Below are 21,702 nucleotides of genomic sequence, written 5' to 3'. Positions count from 1 at the left end.
TATTCCATCGGTTGTTTCAGTTTATTGAAGACTGGCGGCAAGTGAGTTAATAGTTTGTTCGAGACAGCATTGTCATTAGTTTTTATCCAATCAAGCCACTCCATTTTTGCTTTTATTCTCATGGGATTCTGAATTAGTTCTTCTGAGCAAGCTATTTCTTGCAATGTATGCCTTTGCTTGTCAGCCCAATTGTTAAGGGATCTGTTGCTCCCTTTAGATATTTCCTCGGAAATCATCCTGTATATTTCCAGGCTTTCTTGGCTCTGGATTTTCCTGTAGAGTTGGATGGTGCTCTGAGCGACAACTGCCTCCATGGAAAGCAGCCCAAGTTCACGTCTTATAGGTGCCACAGCTGTCGATTTCGGTAGGCCTAATGTTGCTCTCCAGATGAAACCTAATTTAGTCCATAGGGTCGATGGAATTGCGGGACTGGCGTCCATGCCATATGTTAATGCTGGAATTACTTTTGACTTATAGAATTGAATTGCCGGAAGGAGACTGTATCTGCCGTATTTTCTGTCGACAGCACGAAGTTGGGCCGTTAGATTTTTTGTCTTTGACCACAGGGTTTTCTGCATACTTAAACATCTTTTCGAGCTGTCGATGTCAACTCCAAGGTATTTGAATGTGGAGACAGTTTCAATTTTAGAGTGGTCTATAAACCACTTCAAGGACTCTCTTTTTAAGCCCCTGCTTCTGAAGAATCCGTATTTTCGTTTTAGATTTATTGATCTCCAGATTGTTCTCCTTGGTGTACTGGGCCAGGTTGTCTAGTTGGCGTTGAAGGCCCACTTGAGTATGGTCCAGAATGATGAGATTGTCCGCATATAGAAGTCTGGTGACCATTGTATTTCTGATTTTCGGAGGAAAGGATCTAATCAGATCTTGTGAGGTTTTAAAATCACCAAGGAAGGAGATGAAGAGTGCTGGGGCCAGAATGCATCCCTGTTTGACTCCACGATTGGACGGTATGGGGTTGGAGAGTAACCCTTGATGGTTTAGCCTGACTGAAACACTGGTGTCGGTGTGAAGGGCGATAATTGGATCAAGGATCTGGTTAGGACAGTTCCAGTTCTTCAATTTAGCCCACAGTTTCGATCTATCCATTCTATCGAAGGCCTGGGATAAATCCACGAATGCAAGGAAGATTCTTGGGGCACCGAGCAGAACTTTCTTTTAAGATGTTTAGAATCATTATATTGGCACCAGTACTAGCGTTTTTCTGGAATCCCGTTTGGAGTGGGTCCCTGGCTGGAGAAGTTCTTGCCCAGTTCTGGAAGTGAGTCAGAAGACTAGTAGCAAAGACTTTACCGATGATGTCCAGTAAGGCAATAGGACGATAGTTGGAAGGGTCTTCTCTAATGCCTTTTTTGAAGATCGGAACGATAATAGCTTGGTTCCAGGAACTAGGGATTATCTTTCGTTCTTTGCAGTGTTTGAATAGCATACTCAGAACCGTTGACCAGGCCTCAGGATGTTTTAAATCGGTATTTGCCAGACCGTCGGGCCCAGGCGCACGAGACAGTTTCAATTTCAAGATGATTGACCTTATATCTTCTGCATCAGAGAGGTCGACCCAGAGATTTGGTAGAAGATATCGTCCTCTCGATGTCGGAAGGAGGGTGGTCAAACAGTTTTGAAAAATGGTTAATCCAACAATCTTCGGAGACCGCGTTTATCATCTGAGAATTAGGATGGAGTTTGGTGTTATTGACTAGTTTCCGAAATTCGAGTTTTTTGTTGGCTATGGTCTTGATCATATTTTCAGCATCTGCTTGGTAGAGTGCTGATCTGGTGTTTCTTAGCCACTGTTTATAGCGTCTCAGCTCGAGGAGATAGGATTCCCATAGCGTTGGAGAGCTCGTAGTCGTAGCCTCTTTTTAAAATTTTCTTAGATGACGGCGCCTGATCACTAGGCTCCGATTGTAAGTGTGGGTATGATTTCCGGTCTGATTGTCGAGCCCTTTTCGGGGTTTTTTGTAGGTCAGGAGCAATGGGATATAGCTAGTCCTGAATGTTGCGTTGTTTGCTTCAGTGTCTGAGGTAAGAATTTTATATTTATCTGACAAAGTTTTGATATCGTTTACGGTCATACGTAGACGAGAGAGCTGAGTGTTAGTCTCGACCGCTACGTTGTAAAATTGCTGGTCACGACGCCTTGTGCTAAATGTGAGATTTAACAGATTATGATCACTAGCTTCTGTTCTAATTACTTCAAAAGAAGCTATAACCGAGTAGATTTTTTCCGAAACAAAAATGTAATCGAGATTTGCTGTAGATTGGTCGCGCTCCCATGTTGGAATTGTAGTTTGATTATTAGATTTTGCAGCGTTTCAAAGGTTTTTAGAGTTCATTAACGTTACCCACAATTTCCATCTTTCTGCCGTCAGTGTGTGGTCTGTCGGATTCAAGCAGTTAGAATTGAGGTCTCCACAGATAAGAATATTCGAGGTTTTGTGTTTGATCATTATTTCGTCGATGTTAGCTGCTTCGTCACAGAATTTGCCGGAAGAAGTTTTTTGTGGGTTCCAGTAGGCGTTGATAGTAACCCAAACTTCAGAAGAATTTTCATCGCTCGTTATGAGCACTGCCAGAAAAGCGTAGGTAGCTACTATTATCTTGCTGATATTTATGTTTGATCCCGTCCGAATAGCAGTCAGTAGGCCAGAAGATGGTCTACCGAATGGACCTTTTGGGGCTGGCGAGATCTCGATGGTGTAGCCGTCAAGAGCAGGCTTATTCAGTAACCACATTTCTTGGAGGCAAAGAATATCATGGACCCCCAAAGTTGTAGCTACCAATTTTGGTTAGGTGCGTGTGGCCTCTGGTGTTCCATGACGCTATGGATATGGTTGAGATCTGAAGAGCTTTGTTGTTCGCTTCGGGTAGCCGCGATAAGGGATTGGCTCCCCGCGTTTGCTGCTATCTTTTGAGGCCAGGGGTGAAGGCATCTCGCAACCAAGACCATGTGTCTTTTGTTGGCTTCGGGTCTGGATGGATAGTAGACTGGACTGCATTTTGTTTTGACCGTACATAATGGTCTGGTGATGCGGGTCTTCATTCTTTGTGGCGCGCTGATGATGTATGGGTGGACGTGGATGATCTTCCGTGCTCTTTGTAATTTCTTGAGTCACTTTTTTCTTCAAATCTTTCATTGGCATCCCGGTGATGAACGTGCAATACTACACTAGCATGTATATATTTTTCTGTATATTTGGGTAGTCTTTTGTGTAATTCCTTGGGCCTAAGTGTAGCCAGGCCCATCCCCCCCTAAGAGTGACGCCTGATTGCTCTGCTACGATACCCATGGAGAGTGCTTTGGTCTAACGCACCCCCTCAGCACAAAGCTGTGGCAAAATCTCCTTGGCAGTGCCAATGTCTGAACATGCAGAAAAGCGGAAGGAAGGCAAAGAGATACTGTAGTTTTATACAATCAATCACTTCATATTCAGCATCGGATGCCAAAAGGATTGTTTGCAGATCACGTCTGCTGCACTATAGGCTATTAATAAAACATTGGAAGCCAGACACAGGAAGGGAAGACATTTTGCAAGTTGTGGACTCATGGGAGGAAAGTATCTTTTAGGAAGATTTTTTTTAGAACACATTAAACTGCACATCTCTGGCTATTTTTGTAATGGGTACATGGTGCACAGCATTTAGGACAATTTCCATTGTATACATTGGCTGCCAGTAAGCTTCCCGGCACTGTTTCCGGACCGGCATATATCAGGTCTGTCTGCCGAAGCCGCTGTGCCAGACAGGTCTGACCATGCCAGGCACAGAGGTCTCAGTAGGCAGACCCGCCACAGAAGCACCGGTACCATTAACAATGGTGCCGGTGCTTCCATGTCCCCATTCCCATAGAGTCCTATGGGAATGGGGAACAACATTTTACCGGCGGCTGCCTTTCCGGGCCGCCGGGGTTGCAATTCCCCGGTTGCACCGGGAAGTCAGATGCAGGTAAATATTTACAGGTCCGGCGGCAACCTGTCGGTAGCAGCGGCACGGTTACCGCCAGACTCGTAATGAGCCCCAGTGTCTCCAATGTGTGCGGAGAGCCGAGATCGTTCAGTTTGGTTTTCACCTGTAGCTGGACTCCAAGTAAACAAGTGTCTGCATAGACTGATGTACCACATTGCAAGCTAGACGTTTCTGCAGACGGGACGCAAAGCACAAATCATTCTCAAGCAGGGAACCTGGATTTCAGCCACAGGTGACAAAGCTTGGCAAGGGAAAGCGAGGCGTACACAGTGAACCTTGCACGAAAGATAGGCTGACCTCAAAGGAGAGGATTTGAGCTGCGTCTCAAGAGCCACCATGCGAGGGGGAGTACTTGGAGGCCATAGAAAGAACTGTAGCCCATGTAGACTAGTGGGAGCGGAGGCCCTAAAGACCACACAAAGAACTCTGAACAGACTCTATACAGGTGTAAGAGGTAACATGTGATGAACACAATTCAAGTGAGATACAATGTTACATTTCCTCACGATAATGCAATTAAAAAATGGCACAGCATTATTTGGAAAACTGTATCATTTTATTTTACCACATGGAAAAAGAAGCACATAAAAAAAAGTTAATCTCTGGCAAGATCATGTGTGAAGGAAATGAGTGGTAGGGATTTTTCCAGAAACGTATCCATCAATAGTCAAAAGGCAGAGGATACACAAATACTAACAGGGACCACAGAAAGGACAGACAACCTTTTTTGTCATCTCAGGATACAAATATGTTGTTCATAAATAAAAAAAATGGATTCGTTTTGAATGGTAAATAAATGGGTGCAGATGAAGTCTGAAGTCCGCCAGGCCGGAGAGATGCTGAGCCTCTGTTACACACTATGTATACAGCTCACGGAAGAACCAGCAGGCTGGGAGATCCTCTTCAGAAGGCCAATCAGCACAACGTCACTGCCAGAAAAGGAAAACTAACTGGAACTGCACCGTACAAAAGGTTCAAAGGGAGAGGAAGGGTGTTCAGGGACTTAGACAAGTAAAGAAAGATCTGGACACAAAGAGTTTTAGAAACTGTAGAAAAGAAATCTCTGTAAACCAGTGTACTGTATCCAATATACATATCAAAACATGAGGAGTTTCATAAAATAGGGTAGCTAAGGGAAGGCTCCCCTCGCTCTCCTGAGTGCTTTCAGTATTAAATATGAGAAGATGTGTGCAGGCCGCGCTCGGACTGGCTCAGCGCCACACTTTATTGCTGGGGGAGGTCGAGCTACACAGCCGCACATCAAGGTTCAATGTTGAGAGGCGGAGAGGTAGAGGGCGAAGTCTAGGTCTCATCATGGGGAAGAGGTTAGATGCGGGACTTCTTTGCTTGCGGAGAGGGGGCAGAATCTGCCCTGCTGGCTGCCAAATCGAGTCCCAGTTTTTGTGCCTGACTATGAAAGAAAGCCTGAAGCCGGGCACCTGCTTTTGCCTCGTTCGTCTGGACAGGATTGTACTCAAAGCAGTTTGCAAACATCAGTTCAATATCCTCAATTAATTCAGCTGTGGAATAAAATAAAGTGTGTTAGAGTACACAGGGGAGCAGGTGTATACCCAGTGCTTCCCCTCCATCGATGCATAGATTACTCTCAAAAGACGTTCCCAACCACCAGCATATCTATTGGATACAGCTGTTCAATTATATCAACAAATAAAAAAACACAAGCAATGCATGACAAATATCTCTGTGTAAACTGTTCGTTATGCTATGCATTTATACCACCGGTCCCTAGGTCTCCCCAGGTTATTGCTAATCACAAATCAATGGTGTCCTTTGTGTTTTGTCCCAAAGGATGGATGCAGAATCCCAGATCATAGAAGAAAGTTGAGAGCTGAGAGTAAACTCACTCAGTTGCCAGTGAAAAGGTGGCATGCTTCATTTGGGGATGCCACCCTGACAATATCCAACAATACCCCCTTGGTCATTCACTCAGGATGTGACTAAGGGATACTTTGTGTCCTCTACAGGTTTTCTTTTGAAATGTCCAGCTGTCTTGACAGGATCACTGCAACATCACTGCAACATCAAATTACACTTGCAGAGTTCAAACCTACCGGGATGCCTTGCAATTTGCATGAGGTGATAGTTCACCAGGTGCAAAAGGCAAAACCCACTCAGAGCCCAACATGTTCATATCTGATGCCACAGGACTTAAAACACACCCAAAGGCATTGGGTCAAACTGACGAGCAAGTTTTAAATTGCAACATTTAAAATTCTTCAACACAGGACGACATATGACAACCCTTTCATCACCTTTTGCGGCTCCTCCTTTCTTAAGACAAGCTCGGGACATGATCACGCTTCGCTATTCTACTTTTGTAAAAAAATCTTTTTTTGATTAAAACTAAAAATGTTAAAAAATGTGTATTTTTATTTTCCCTTTAGTTTTTAAAGTCAAATGCCCTACTTTAAAATGAGTATAAAAGGCTTCAGAGTTCAAGGCTTGCACCATGTGCTCAAGAGTGAGGTCTAAGATAGACATCTACAAACGGGAGGGAAATGGGGGGCTTATCGCAGCTTGACCCAAGTGGAAGATTCACTAGTCCCAGTTCAGGTAGGTCATTTGCAACACTAGAGTGGGCAGGGAAAGACATCCCATTCCAGGAGTGTTTCTAAAAGCCTTCAGATATATGCATTTGGCCTTACCATGACCGAACTGCTGGAGAGAAGCCAGCCAGGAAGCAGTGCTGCTACAACTTGCCAGGAAGAGCCCGACTGCAAAGCTATGCCAGTGTCTGATGGAGAAACAGGAAAACAGAAGGACGGTCCTGCCTTCCACTAGGTCAGCAGGCACGGCTATTGACTCTCGGCTTCTCCAAAGAAGCTCTATGGCTCATTCCTACATTGAATGGACTCAAAGAGGGGGCCACCTCCACGTCCTCTTCTGAATAGTAGGGAGTGTGCTAGAAGCCTTGCATAACCCCTGCAAGGCAGCAGGCTGTTTCAAGTCCAGCTGACCTCACCCAGGTCCCCTGGAGTTGGTCACATATTGCTTCTGTGTCTTGCAATCCTCCATAAAGTATTCTGACGAAATTGGCATATATGAAGGCAGTACAGCATGAGCGCTTTAGATTTTTATTTCAGAAAACGGGGTAGTTTCTGGAGGGGTGGACTGCTAATCTGTTCTCATTACCTTACAGCTCCAAGCCAGTACAAGCAGTGCACCTATGTGTTTTTGCAGACTCCCGACAACACCAGCAACTGCTTTTCATCAACACCAGAGCAGGTACTAAGGTCACATGCGCATTCCTGAGTTCAGCCTGTTTCAAGCATGTGGAGGAGGGTAGGGTGGTCGCATTTTAGTCAAAGACACCCCTTCCCTAAAGTCATAACTGTGTCTCTTTAGGGCCTTGTGGCATAGTAAACATTTTAGACATATGCCCCGGATGGCCTGACAGGGTGGCCCCTAAGATTACACGATTATACAGCCAAAAGCAATTTGAGGTCATAACGGTCAACCAAATGCCAGGGACTCATACATGGCAGGGCTGTGTAGATTTAGCTTGTCTGGCCTTAGTCGCGATCAGACACCACCCACGTGGAGGCCAGGAAGCTTCCCGTTTGATGCTCTTGAGAGTGGGTGTCACCTCTTATGGTACAGGAAAACCCCCCTGGTGGGTGGAGGTGGGAACAGGCTTTCAAAGACATTCCTGCCAGGATGCAATAAGGAGTCCTCACCGGTGTGCTGATAACTGGTGTGCTTTTAAAATGGGTAGAGAAAAGGTGCAGAGTTAGAGTAGCCTATGGAGACAAATACAGTCCACTAAGCGGTTCCACCATCTTGGTTCTTGCTGGGGCTTCTCACACTTCCTGCAGGAAAAGCCCTCTGGGTAGGACATCACAGGACAAATGACATTAGTCACAGAAGCCTTTATCGGTTCACTTCTATATTTCTGTAAGTGCTCCAATAGGCTCTGGCCTGCTACCTATATAAGGAGCGGATTGGATGGAGGACCCCCCTGCTCCTACAACCCTCCCCACGTGCACACACACCTGCAATAGGTTCATCGTTGGACTACTGAAGAGGAAGTATTAATCTGGAACCTGGTTGGGCAGACAGTCATGCACCAAAGTCCTCTGGCAGACAGGTGAAGACCAGAGTCCTATAAACAAGAGACAGGCTCTGGACCCCAACCATCACAGGGGCATGTGATATATATGGCCTGGCATTTACAACGCACCTGTACACAAGTGTATATATTGGGGTGAAGCTGCAGGGTGGACCAAGCCTTTACCTGCTGCCTGAATACAGGAATCGGGATCCGGCACACTGGAGGTGCTGCCCAGTAATCTTCCTGGCATGCAAGTGCAGAACAAGGACTACCGCTTCATGTGGAGACCCTGGGCAGGGCCTCCCAGAAGTCAAGGAATAGCTCTGGACCCGGATTCACTGCATTGTGTTGGACCCAGTCACCCACCTCCTCAACCAGACACCAAATCACCACCTCAAAGGACCTCGAAGCCTGGTTTGACACTTTTGAGCTGCAGGCACAAGACAAAGGTATTTGCAGTGGTCCTGTTATCCCTGCCCAACTCAAAGGGTGCTAGGGAATTGTGAGAATTGTTATGGAAGATGTATTCTTGCAACTTTCTGCCCACAGTTCCTATGGGCCCCTTTCTCCTCACTCCATTTTTGAACCTGTGCTCAATTTTTGAAGGGAAGTAAAGCTTTCAGCTTCACTCCCCTGGCCTTTCGCTCATTTGTTAAGGGGAACCTGATCAGTCCTTCAGGCCATCATTACTGGGAAACTAGGTTTCCCTTTTTGTGACTTTTTAACATTGCACATAAAATCTTACAATGCAGTGCAAGGTTGAAGTTACTTACCTGTAAGTCTTGTTCTCCAGCCTGGGGTCTGGCATGGATTCACATGCTCATGAATATTCCCAGTCGTTAGGCTGGGAATCCTCGTTAAAAGAAAAAACAATTTAACTTTCGCCTGAAAACTGTATTTCGAAGGGATTGTGTCCTCCGACATATTCCTCATCTTTGATGTTATCCATTCCAGCTTGCTGGCCTCAGACATTTTCAGTAGAGGGCGCTGCGCGTCGACGTCCCTCGAGTTGGTGTCCCTCGACAGCCTCCGTATCGGCACCGATGTCATCGTGCATATAACTAGACTCGTGCAGCGTCCGTAGCTCAGTTCGGTTTATCCGCGCTTCGTGGGCCTCAGAAACGTGTCACTCAGTTCTTTTCCTCAGGAAGATTCTGTTTATTCTTCGAAGATATCAATCTAAATTAGATGGCTTCTTCATCCGAACTATCAACCCCACGGTCCGGTTTCAAAAAGTGTCGTGACTGTGGGAAGAAAATGTCGTAGAAGGATCCTCACAGGATCTGTTTGTGGTGCCTAGGATCGGAGCATCACTGTTCGGAATGCGATGACTATGTCCATGATGGCGAAAGCCTTGAAGGAGCGTAAGGGGAAGGTAGAAAGAGGTAAGACTCTTAAAACTTCTACTCCCTCGAAAGTTTCTTCAGCAGAGTCGTGACATGTGTCTCCTCGTCGTCACAATAAACATTCCCGTTTAAGGTCTCGAAGCGGTTCCCATCAGTCTTCGAGATCAAAATACTCTAAGAAGAGGCATCATAGATCTCCCTCTTCTTCCTCCTCTACCTCTCCAGAAAGGGTCACCTGCCCCACAAAACACAGCTCTTCAGCTAAGTGGGAGGAATTCCGTAAGAAAATGCTTAGCGTCTTCGAGAAAGCAGCCTCGACCCCCTCGGAGACATCTAAAGGTGATACCCTGGGTGAAAAGCCCGAAAGGTCAAAACGCTGCGAGTCGTTGAACCCGGAGAGAGACACTGCCTGAGGGCGTCATGAACCTGGAGTAAAGGCAGTAAGACCGCATCATCGACGCCGTCATCGAAGGTTGCTTCAACGCATATATCTGCGTCATCGACGCCTTTGTCAAAGGGCCCTTCGACGCATAAATCGGTTACTTCGACCCAATTGTCGACTCGGATAAAAGACAGACCTACAACTGCCACTACATCTCAGACAGTAGAAGTGTCGAGGATTTCGACTATTACATAGAGGATGCCGTCGACAATTTCGACGACACCAAGTAAGATCCCGATCCTCTCGGGTACATCGAGGTCTTCAAACTTTTTCGACGCCCTTTTTGGGATTGTCGAAGCCTTTGACTTCCACGTCGACAACCTCAACGTTTTCTCAGCCAGTGACAACCAGTTTGGCTCCTTCTGCTTTAGAAATGGGTTTTAAACCATATCCTAGGTCTGACTATTTTAGAGCTTTGTCCTCTGTATATGAGGAAGGGGAGGATTCCGACCATGAGAGACCCTTTGGTTTACAAAGGACTACAACACCCATGCCAGAGGAATTAATCTCTGAAGAGAACAGATTAAAAGACCTTCAGGACTCTCTACATGAGGCAAGTGGTTTAGATACTTCTCTAAAAGTAGAGTTTGCTAAACCAGACCTTAGGGAGCATGCTGAGACCCCTTATAGGGCTCGGATGACCAGGATAGTTGAATTCATGGGGTGGTCTACACCTACACCTTCTTTTCAACAGGATGACCTTACTGATATTTTAGATAAAGGTCCTCAGGAGGATCCTGTAGTTCCCTTTCACACTGCCCTGCAGAGAAAAATCTCTGCAAATTGGGAAACTCCTGAAGTTATCCCGGCAGCGAACAAGAAACTTTCTGCTAAATACAGGGTATCTGCTTCAGATCCAGAATATTTGAGCAAGCATCCAACTCCAGAGAGTTTAGTTTTACAGGCAGCAACTTCATCAAATAGTAGGTCTGCATACCGTACTATCCCACAGGACAGGGATGATAAACAGATTTGATGCGATGTCAAAGAAGGTCTTTTCGGCATGTAGCATGGCACTTAAATCTATTAACGCCACTTGCACGCTAGCAAGATTCAGCCATACACTTTGGGAGTGTGCTTCATCTGCGGCTGATGCCTCCCGGAAGGAGAGGAAAGGGAAGCATTCTTAATCATCATCAGGGATGGAAAGGATGCAATCTGCGAATCCCTTCAAACAGGCATTGATTCTGCTGACAGTATCAGCAGGGCCATGGCGGCAAGTACCACAATCTGCAGATTTGCGTGGTTGCGGAAGTCTGGTTTTGCTCCAGATGTACAAGCTAGACTTTTGAACATGCCCTTTGACGGCACTTCGTTATTTGGTAAGAAGGCTGATGACAGCCTGGAGAGATTACAAACATCCAAGGCAGCGGCAAAATCTTTTGGGGCTGCAATCCGGTAGACTCCGAATCGCCCCTCAGGAGCTTCCTGGAGGGGTAGGTCTTTTCGCTTTTACTCCGCATTAGTAAAAGGCAGAGGACAGCCAGCTCAAAGGGGCCAGAAACGATTCACCCGTGGTGGACGGGGAAAAGGTACAAAAGCCGCAGCAACAGGTGCCACTTTACCCTCGGCATCTGCGTCAGCCGCTTCAAAACCCCTCTGAGGTCTCCCCTCACAAGACACCAGTAGGGGGTAGGTTAACTCAACATCTGGCAGAATGGCAGTCTATTACGTCAGATGCCTGGGCATTGGAGACAGTTGCCCAAGGTTACTGCCTGCCCTTCCTACACACCCCTCAGAGTCATCCACCGGGGAACAACTCTTTGAAGTTTCCAGATCCGCTCCTTATGCAGGAGATTAGACCTGCTAGAGAAGGGTGCCATAGAGCCGGTACCCGTAGCGGAGAGGAACAAGGGTTGGTATTCTCCCTACTTCCTAGTACCAGAGAAGGACAGAGAACCGAGACCCATCTTGGACTTGTGAGAATTTAACAAATTCCCCAGGAAAGACAAGTTCAAGATGGTAACTCTTTCTCAGATCCTCCAGGCTCTCCAGCTTCAGGACTGGTTGGTATCTCTAGACCTTCAGGATGCTTATTCCCATGTGCCAATCCATCTCAAACACAGGAAATACCTGAGGTTCGCAATTGGCAACTCTCATTATCAATTTAGAGTTCTGCCATTTGGGCTGACCTCCGCCCCGAGGGTCTTCACCAAGCTAATGTCGGTAGTGGCAGCAAGTCTAAGGAGGGAAGGGATCCATGTCTACCCCTAACTGGACGATTGGTTGATCTGAGCAGTATCTTTGGAACAAGCTCAGATCCAGCTAGATTATGTCTGCCACTTCCTTCACAAGCTGGGCTTCTCCCTCAATTTAAAGAAGTCACAGATGATACCATCACAGAGACTCCAGTTCATTGTAGCGGTCCTGGACACTTCCCTGGGGAAAGCCTCGCCACCAGAGGTGAGGGCTCAAGATATTTTGCAGATGGTCAACAAGTTTCAAAATGCCCAACGTCTTCCAGCCTTCAACTTTGAGGTTGCTAGGCCTCATGGCATCCTGCATCTTCCTAGTGCCAAAGGCTCACCTGAGAATGAGATCCCTCCAGTGGGCACTAAGAACCCAATGGTCGCAATTCTCAGGAAGAATGTCAGATCTCCTTCAAGTCCCAGACAGAGTGGCTCGAAACCTTCAGTGGTGGGCCTGTCGGGAGAAGATTTTTAAAGGAGAACAGTTTTGGCAACCATGGCCTGAGATAACAGTAGTCACGGATGCCTCACTCACGGGGTGGGGAGCCCATGCCAACGACTTGACCATCAGCGGTCGTTAGTCAACATCGGAGTCCAGACTACATATCAACGTGTTGGAGCTGAGAGCAATCAGACTAGCGCTGAAAGCTTTTCTGCCATCAGTAAAGGGGGAAAAATGTCCTGATAATAACGGACAACACAACAAAAGAGGAGGCGTAGGGTCACTGCAACTGTGCAGAGAGGCAATGGAGCTCTGGTTTTGGGCAATTCAAGAAAGAATCTATCAGCAGTTCACCTAGCTGGAGAGAAGAACTTGACGGCGGACGCTCTGTGTAGGCAGAGCACAGTCTCCCACGAGTGGCAGGTAGCTCAGGAAGTCTATCAAGAGATCCTTGCCCTTTGGGGAACCCCTCAAGTGGGTCTGTTCGCCAGCAGCATCAACAGGAAGTGCAATCAGTTCTGTTCAAGGGAATTTCCCCCGAGAGGAGCTCTAGGGGACACGTTCGTAGTAAACTGGGAGTTTCCACTTCTGTACGCGTTTCCTCCAGTCCCTGTCATTCCTCAAATCATGAGGAGGTTGAGAAGATTCCGGAAAACTATGATCCTAATTGCCCCGGATTGGGCCAGGAGAACGTGGTACCCAGACCTTCTTGACATGTCCATCTGCCCTCTAATTCGTCTTCCGCAAAGGGAGGATCTTCTCTCGCAGAAGGGAGGTCAGGTTCTCCATCCAGATATCAGAACCCTCTAGCTTCACGCTTGGTTTCTGAAAGGTTGAGATACATGGATTGGGATCTCCCGGATGACGTCATGGAGGTGTTGCTTTCAGCTAGAAGGCCAGCAACAAAGACTTTATAAGTCCGCTGCCGTTGGAACAAATTCTGCAGCTGGTGTAGAGAAAATAACGAACCCTTCTCATGCAGTACACCAATGGTTTTATCTTTCTTCCTCTACTTAGCAAATTCAGGTCTTCAAGTTGCTACGATCAAGGGTTACCTCGCAGCACTGTCCATCTTTAAGCGCACTGCGGAGGAGCCTTCATATTTCAAATTATCCCTGGTAATCCAATTCCTGAAAGGGTTAACTAATGTTTTTCCCCCAAAGCCTTTTCAAGTTCCATTGTGGGACCTAAATTTAGTCTTACATTTTCTGATGGGCACTCCTTTTGAACCACTCCATTCTTGTTCATTAAGGTTTCTCACTCTTAAAACAGTATTCTTAGTGGCTTTAACATCTGCCAGAAGAGTTATCGAATTACAAGCCCTATCTTGCAAATCGCCTCATACAACCTTTCATAAAAACAAGGTTGTTTTACAAGTGAAGCCTACTTTTCTCCCAAAGGTAGTTTCTGAATCCCACATTATGCAGAAAATAACTTTACCTTGGTTCTATCCTCCTCCCCACCCAGGGAAAGAGGAAGAGAGGTTACATAGGCTGGATCCAAGGCGTGCCTTAAGTTTTTATATCAGCAGACTTGCTAGGATAAGGCAAGTAGACCAACTGTTTGTAGGTTATGCAGGACTCCAATTAGGATTGCCAATCACAAAACAAACCATTTCAAGATGGATTATTTTAACCATTCTAGAATGCTACAAATTGGCAGGGAAAGAACTCCCTCAACATCTTAGGGCTCAACCAACCAGAGGTATCGCAGCCCCTTCGGCTCTCCAAAGAGGGGTTCCGATTCGAGACATTTGTGCGGCTGCCACATGGTCGTCCACACATACCTTTACAAAATTTTACAGCCTGAATTGCTCCTCTAGCCAGGAGACAAGATTTGGGAAAGTTGTGTTACACTGTGCACATTCTTAAAGGGAAATATTCCAATTTTACTCAACTACTCCTTACATCACTGCTATGGGAGGCTATCAAAGATAAGAATACGTCAGAGGAAACAATCCCTTCGAAGAACAAGTTACTTCTTACCTTGTAACGTTCTTTCAATGGGATGTTCCTCCGACGTATTCCTTATCGCCCCTCCCATCCATCCCCGCAGTAAAACTTCCCTTGTAGTTGCAGCTTACGCTCCTTCGAGGTCAATAACCAATTCATGCACAGCTAATTTTAAGCTTCAAAACGGAACTGAGCAACGGATGCTGCGTGAGTCTATTTATACGCATGATGACGTCGGCGCCGATACAGAGGCCGTCGAGGGACACCAACTCGAGGGACGCCGACACCCAGCGCCCTCTACTGAAAACATTTCCGAGGCCAGCAAGCTGGAATGGATAACATCAAAGATAAGGAATACGTCGGAGGAACATCCCATTGAAAGAACGTAACAAGGTAAGAAGTAACTTGTTCTCCTCTAAACCAATTGCTGTCCTTTAGGTTATACTGCCCCCATCCAATGACAGTCCTCTCCCTAAACTCGACCCCTGGTGGCCATTTTCAGATTATGAAAGCACATACATTGGCAGTATGACCCAAGAAGAGCCACAGAGGGGAAGGAGGGAGGTTTCACAAGTGAATCCATGCCAGACCCATGCTGGAGAACAACAGTTACAGGTAAGTAACTTAAACCATCTCCAGCATGGGGTCTGGCATGGATTCACACGCACGTGAATAAAGATTACTCAGCAGTACAAATACACAACCACAGGAGTTGACAAGTTTAAACAGAAGCAGCAACACTTCTTGGAACAGACTCACCTCAAGTTAGCAGGTTGGGTAGCACCGCTTGGCCAACCCAGGACTCCTCCCTGGAATCCCTGTTGATGCAGTAAAACCTTGTAAAGAACTGCATGAATCTCCACATAGCAGCCCTGTAGATGTCGAGAAGGGGCACACCAGAGTATTCTTCACCACAAGTCCCCTCACAAGAGTTCAGCACCAAGTAATCTAAAGAGAATCCACCAGCGATATTGGTTTCTTCTTGGTGCTAAGAAAAAAGGTCCAAAACCACAAAGAGCCGCTGGAGTGAGCTGAATCTTTTGCTGCCAACCTCTTCTGCTGAGTGCTGCCGCAGAAGCCAGTCACAGGTCCCCCACTTTCATCACCACGACCAAGGAGCAGGATTCAGGGTCTGCATTGTTGCACCTAGAAGGGCACCAGTTGCATTTCACGCTTAAGGTACAGTGGGATTTGTACTTACCTTAGGACATTTTTGGTGCTCCTTTTCTTTGGGAGTGCGGTTTTCCTCAAATGGGAGTTGACCTCAACTCCACTGTGCAGGCCTTATAGCCTTTGTGCCATCAGGAAGGCTCCTGTGTTTTCTTCAAGAACAATTGACAGGTTACTTAACTTTCCTCTGAAGATTTTCATCAGAACTGGTGTTTTAATTTGACTGTGGCGCTTAAACCTACTGGCTTTGGCAATGCTGGTTCCTCCATAAATCTAATTGTGAACACTTTTGTAGTTAGGAAAAAAACTGCCTATATCCCTCTGGGAGAGTACTTGTTATTTAACAGTTGCTAGCTGTGTTCTCTCTAACCTTTATTTTCCTCTAAACTCAATTCTGCAAAGGTGATACATAGAAGTGCTTTCACTGACGTCACTGTGTGCTGGATATGAAAAGTATATGAAAAGTTACTCACCTGCATTATTGTTCCCTCTATAATGTGATTCCATTTCTAATTCAATGTTCTTGTTAGTTGCTGTATTTTAGATTTGCTTATGCGCCTTGTGTATACATAAATATATCTTTATATAACTTGCAGTACGTGTTTTCTTAGGTCCTTGTATGAACTGATTTCTTTGTACTACTCTAGAGCTCACATTACTCCCTCCTAAGATAAGCCTGGCTGCTCAGCCACTCTGCCGACTTGTGTAGTACAGGCTTATTTTAAGAGTTGGGTCCCTAACACCAACAGATAAATCTTATGAAGTCTAACACCAGTTGGACTTTAGAAATAATTACCTAACAACCGGACCGAAGGAAGAGAAGGCGCGTGCGAGCCAAGAGGGTCGTGGAGAGAAGAGGAGCTGCGCTGGAGCACTAGGAAGTCAGAATGTTTGCTGAGGCAGCTCTTCCATCCCGAACGAAAAGGCAAACCAGCGAGTCACCGCGTAAAACGCTGCAAGAACATCTGTACAGTTCCCAATGGAAAGCAGATGAAGGAGCTGTCCAGCGGAGGTGCGAAGAGTATCTGAAAGGCTGGAAGAGACTGGTGAGCGTGCCCAAAGCAGCTATAGACCACTGGGCTTTCCGACAAGCGCAAGAACACAGATTGTTTGAAAAGGTAAAAAATTGCTATTGTCGGCAAAGGCCAAATTTGACTAAATCAAATTAAGAAGAATGTTTGAATGTAGACAAGACGAAGTCCAAAGGCAAATCCCAACCCAATACAAATGCGTGAGAGGACTATGTCGAGGAGAGGTTTGAACAAGCATTGCCAAATATAGATCTACCAAGCACCTCACTGTATATGCTATTTTCATATAACTAAAGAACTGAGAAACATTTAAGTAGTCCTGGCATGCGAATATACCAGGCAATTGAAGTTGTGGACAGATTGCTGGCAGGCGGGTATACAAGGCAATTGAAATTGAACCAAGATTCCTAGCAAAGGAGTACAAGGCAATCTACAAAGCTACAAGAAGTTTCACAGACAGACTCCGAAAACTTTATTGCTTAAACAAGAACTTTGTGAATCCAGAGCAGGTCTAAAGGAACTGTTACTTAAAGGAACACATTTGCAATCCTATTTGAAGAATCTAGGGGAAGGGAAACATCCTTTGGGTACAAGGGTCTTTTATCTTGGAGAATCTTTTCGTTTGAGTTATTTTTGGTTTTAAACATTTTTGCCATCAAGTCAAAAACCCTTTTTTTGCACCCTTTGTTTGGTTTATAGTTCGAGGGTCAGGATAGGACATTTTGGACAGAAGGAGGGGTTATTAGTTACGGGCTTCCGGACAATGATATATCCATAGTTTTGCTTCTTAGGTAGGGAAATTGCTCTTAGAATAGGGCGAGAAAGACATTTCCCCAACCTCTCATTTAATTAATGGATTTGTTCAAAAACATTAACACCCCGTGTCCGCTTCTCACTGCCGACTAATCACACAGCCCCCCAGTTGGAACTGGTTCAAGGCAGGCATGCCAGAAGACAAAGAACTGCAGAGTTTGACTCCTCCCTCGTTTCCTGTCCTCACAGTCTGGAGCCGCAGAGGGCTTCACAAAGGATACCTGCCAAAGTCAAAAGTCAAACCAAGACCTCCCCCCACCCAGCACGGCAAAAGGAGGACTAAAAGATCAAGCACACAAGAAATGGTGAACAACGAATACAGTCACCATTAGATTTCACAATGAAAATCTAAGAAAATGCAAAGGGAAGCCAAAGGGGCTCCCAGTCACACTGCAGAGAGTACTGTGTGTAGCAAAAGATGCTTATAAAAGTTGGAGGAAAATATGACTCCAAAAATAAGTTCTGGAGACACAAAAATGACCCATAGCCAGAGCAAAGTAAGGGGTGAGGGGGAAGGTACCCACTCGCCCAGGTACATAGAAAAGAAATCCACAAGTCCAGCAAAAAGTGCTGCGGTCTCAAGGATGAAGGGGAGGTGGCATAAAATGAAAATTCTGACCCAACACTGACCAGTATGTAGCTCGCACTGGACTCAACTTGCTTACAAACAGGAGCCACTTTTTTGACCTTTTACCCATTAAAGTCAAAGGACCAACTTCTATAACCTACTAAAGTAATTTGACTATTTTGTCTACATACATGAACAGCTGTTCTGAAGACCTCTTCATAATGTGTTTGGGATTTTTAGGGATACTTCCCCGTTTTATATGTTTGCTTTCTATTTTTAAAGTACTTAACTGGATCAATGGGATTTTTGGATGCACAATTTTATTCAACCGCATACTTTCAGTAATATACTTTGTGGGAATCGTACAAAAATGTCGACCTGTGAATTGCGCCGGCCGAAAATGCAGACTTTTTTTTAACCCCCTCCCCCATTCCACCACATATATATGTAGGGGGATTTAGAGTATAATATCAATATGGGTGGATGCAGGGGGTCTCCCCCAGCACATATATGTGGTGTAAAGGGTTAAAAAAAAGTCAGCATTTTCAGCTGTTGCAATAATCACATAGATCCTACTTTGTGTGCTGTAATTTAGGAGCCGCCCTCCTAAGGGATGCCTGACTGCTGCGTCAAAAATACCATTGCAAGAGTCGGGTTCAACTTGTGTACAGGTTGGTCTTCACAAGCCCTCTCCAGTACCATCCTAATGATGACCGCACATGACATTTATTATTATGGTATTTATAGAGCACAGATCTAGGTTCGAGAAGCAACGGAGCGCTTTACAGAGGTAAAGCGCCAATACAGATACATATTGGAGCACTTTACAGAGGTAAAGCGCCAATACAGATACATAACAGAGCGCTTTACAGAGGTCTACTCCAATACAGATACATAACGGAGCGCTTTACAGAGGTCTACACCAATACAGATACATAACGGAGCACTTTACAGAGGTAAAGCGCCAATACAGATACATAACGGAGCGCTTTACAGAGGTAAAGCGCCAATACAGATAGATAACGGAGCGCTTTACAGAGGTCTACACCAATACAGATACATAACGGAGCGCTTTACAGAGGTCTACACCAATACAGATGCATAACGGAGCGCTTTACAGAGGTCTACACCAATACAGATGCATAACGGAGCACTTTACAGAGGTAAAGCGCCAATACAGATACATAACAGAGCACTTTACAGAGGTCTACTTCAATACAGATACATAACAGAGCGCTTTACAGAGGTCTACACCAACACAGATACATAACGGAGCGCTTTACAGAGGTAAAGCGCCAATACAGATAGATAACGGAGCGCTTTACAGAGGTCTACACCAATACAGATACATAACGGAGCGCTTTACAGAGGTCTACACCAATACAGATGCATAACTGAGCGCTTTACAGAGGTCTACACCAATACAGATGCATAACGGAGCACTTTACAGAGGTAAAGCGCCAATACAGATACATAACGGAGCACTTTACAGAGGTCTACTTCAATACAGATACATAACAGAGCGCTTTACAGAGGTCTACACCAACACAGATACATAACGGAGCGCTTTACAGAGGTAAAGCGCCAATACAGATACATAACGGAGCACTTTACAGAGGTATACACCAATACAGATACATAACAGAGCGCTTTACAGAGGTCTACACCAACACAGATCCATAACGGAGCGCTTTACAGAGGTCTACACCAATACAGATACATAACGGAGCACTTTACAGAGGTAAAGCGCCAATACAGATACATAACGGAGCACTTTACAGAGGTAAAGCGCCAATACAGATACATAACGGAGCGCTTTACAGAGGTCTACTCCAATACAGATACATAACGGAGCACTTTACAGAGGTAAAGCGCCAATTCAGATACATAACAGAGCACTTTACAGAGGTATACACCAATACAGATACATAACAGAGCGCTTTACAGAGGTCTACACCAACACAGATACATAACGGAGCGCTTTACAGATGTCTACACCAATACAGATACATAACGGAGCACTTTACAGAGGTAAAGCGCCAATACAGATACATAACGGAGCACTTTACAGAGGTAAAGCGCCAATACAGATACATAACGGAGCGCTTTACAGAGGTAAAGCGCCAATACAGATAGATAACGGAGCACTTTACAGAGGTCTACACCAATACAGATACATAAAGGAGCGCTTTACAGAGGTCTACACCAATACAGATGCATAACGGAGCGCTTTACAGAGGTCTACACCAATACAGATACATAACGGAGCGCTTTACAGAGGTCTACACCAATACAGTTGCATAACGGAGCACTTTACAGAGGTAAAGCGCCAATACAGATACATAACGGAGCACTTTACAGAGGTATACACCAATACAGATACATAACAGAGCGCTTTACAGAGGTCTACACCAACACAGATACATAACGGAGCGCTTTACAGAGGTCTACACCAATACAGATACATAACGGAGCACTTTACAGAGGTAAAGCGCCAATACAGATACATAACGGAGCGCTTTACAGAGGTCTACTCCAATACAGATACATAACGGAGCACTTTACAGAGGTAAAGCGCCAATTCAGATACATAACAGAGCACTTTACAGAGGTATACACCAATACAGATACATAACGGAGCGCTTTACAGAGGTCTACACCAACACAGATACATAACGGAGCGCTTTACAGATGTCTACACCAATACAGATACATAACAGAGCACTTTACAGAGGTAAAGCGCCAATACAGATACATAACGGAGCACTTTACAGAGGTAAAGCGCCAATACAGATACATAACGGAGCGCTTTACAGAGGTAAAGCGCCAATACAGATAGATAACGGAGCACTTTACAGAGGTCTACACCAATACAGATACATAACGGGGCGCTTTACAGAGGTCTACACCAATACAGATGCATAACGGAGCGCTTTACAGAGGTCTACACCAATACAGATACATAACGGAGCGCTTTACAGAGGTCTACTCCAATACAGATACATAACGGAGCGCTTTACAGATGTCTACTCCAATACAGATACATATCGGAGCGCTTTACAGAGGTCTACTCCAATACAGATACATAACGGAGCGCTTTACAGATGTCTACTCCAATACAGATACATAACAGAGCGCTTTACAGAGGTCTACACCAATACAGATACATAACGGAGCGCTTTACAGAGGTAAAGTGCCAATATAGATACATAACAGAGTGCTTTACAGAGGGATACACCAATACAGATGCATAACGGAGCGCTTTACAGAGGTCTACACCAATACAGATACATAACGGAGCATTTTACAGAGGTAAAGCGCCAATACAGATACATAACGGAGCACTTTACAGAGGTAAAGCGCCAATACAGATACATAACGGAGTGCTCTACAGAGGTCTACTCCAATACAGATACATAACGGAGCGCTTTACAGAGGTATACACCAATACAGATACATAATGGAGCGCTTTACAGAGGTGCACAACATTACAGGTGCATAACAGAGCGCTTTTCAGTGGTAACAACAGAACAGATATAGAGCGGGGGTTGAATACAGAGGTGGACAGAGGAGGGGTACAGCTGTACCGAGTGGCAGGGGAAGAGGGCGCCGTCTAGAGACACAGGTAGCGCAAGGAGCAATGTGATGTAGGTGTTGGAGGAGATACTCCTTGAAGAGGTGCGTCTTGAGTTC

The 21,702-nt window shown here is 45.5% G+C and overlaps 1 protein-coding gene across 1 annotated transcript in view; it reads right to left on the bottom strand.

The window, feature by feature from the left end:
* Positions 1-4,518: 4,518 nt before the first annotated feature.
* Positions 4,519-21,702, bottom strand: part of BAZ1A (bromodomain adjacent to zinc finger domain 1A) — a 956,777-nt gene continuing 939,593 nt past the window's right edge. The window contains exon 27 of the mRNA XM_069638454.1: positions 4,519-5,504. Within this exon, the coding sequence (XP_069494555.1) occupies positions 5,311-5,504 (194 nt within the window). The 3' untranslated portion in view covers positions 4,519-5,310. The remainder of the gene's footprint in view (positions 5,505-21,702) is intronic.

The sequence above is a fragment of the Ambystoma mexicanum genome, chromosome 14 (genome assembly GCF_040938575.1).
Source record: "Ambystoma mexicanum isolate Mex_15411 chromosome 14, UKY_AmexF1_1, whole genome shotgun sequence".
NCBI classification, from domain to species: domain Eukaryota; kingdom Metazoa; phylum Chordata; class Amphibia; order Caudata; family Ambystomatidae; genus Ambystoma; species Ambystoma mexicanum.
This window is presented reverse-complemented; position numbering and strand designations above follow the sequence as displayed.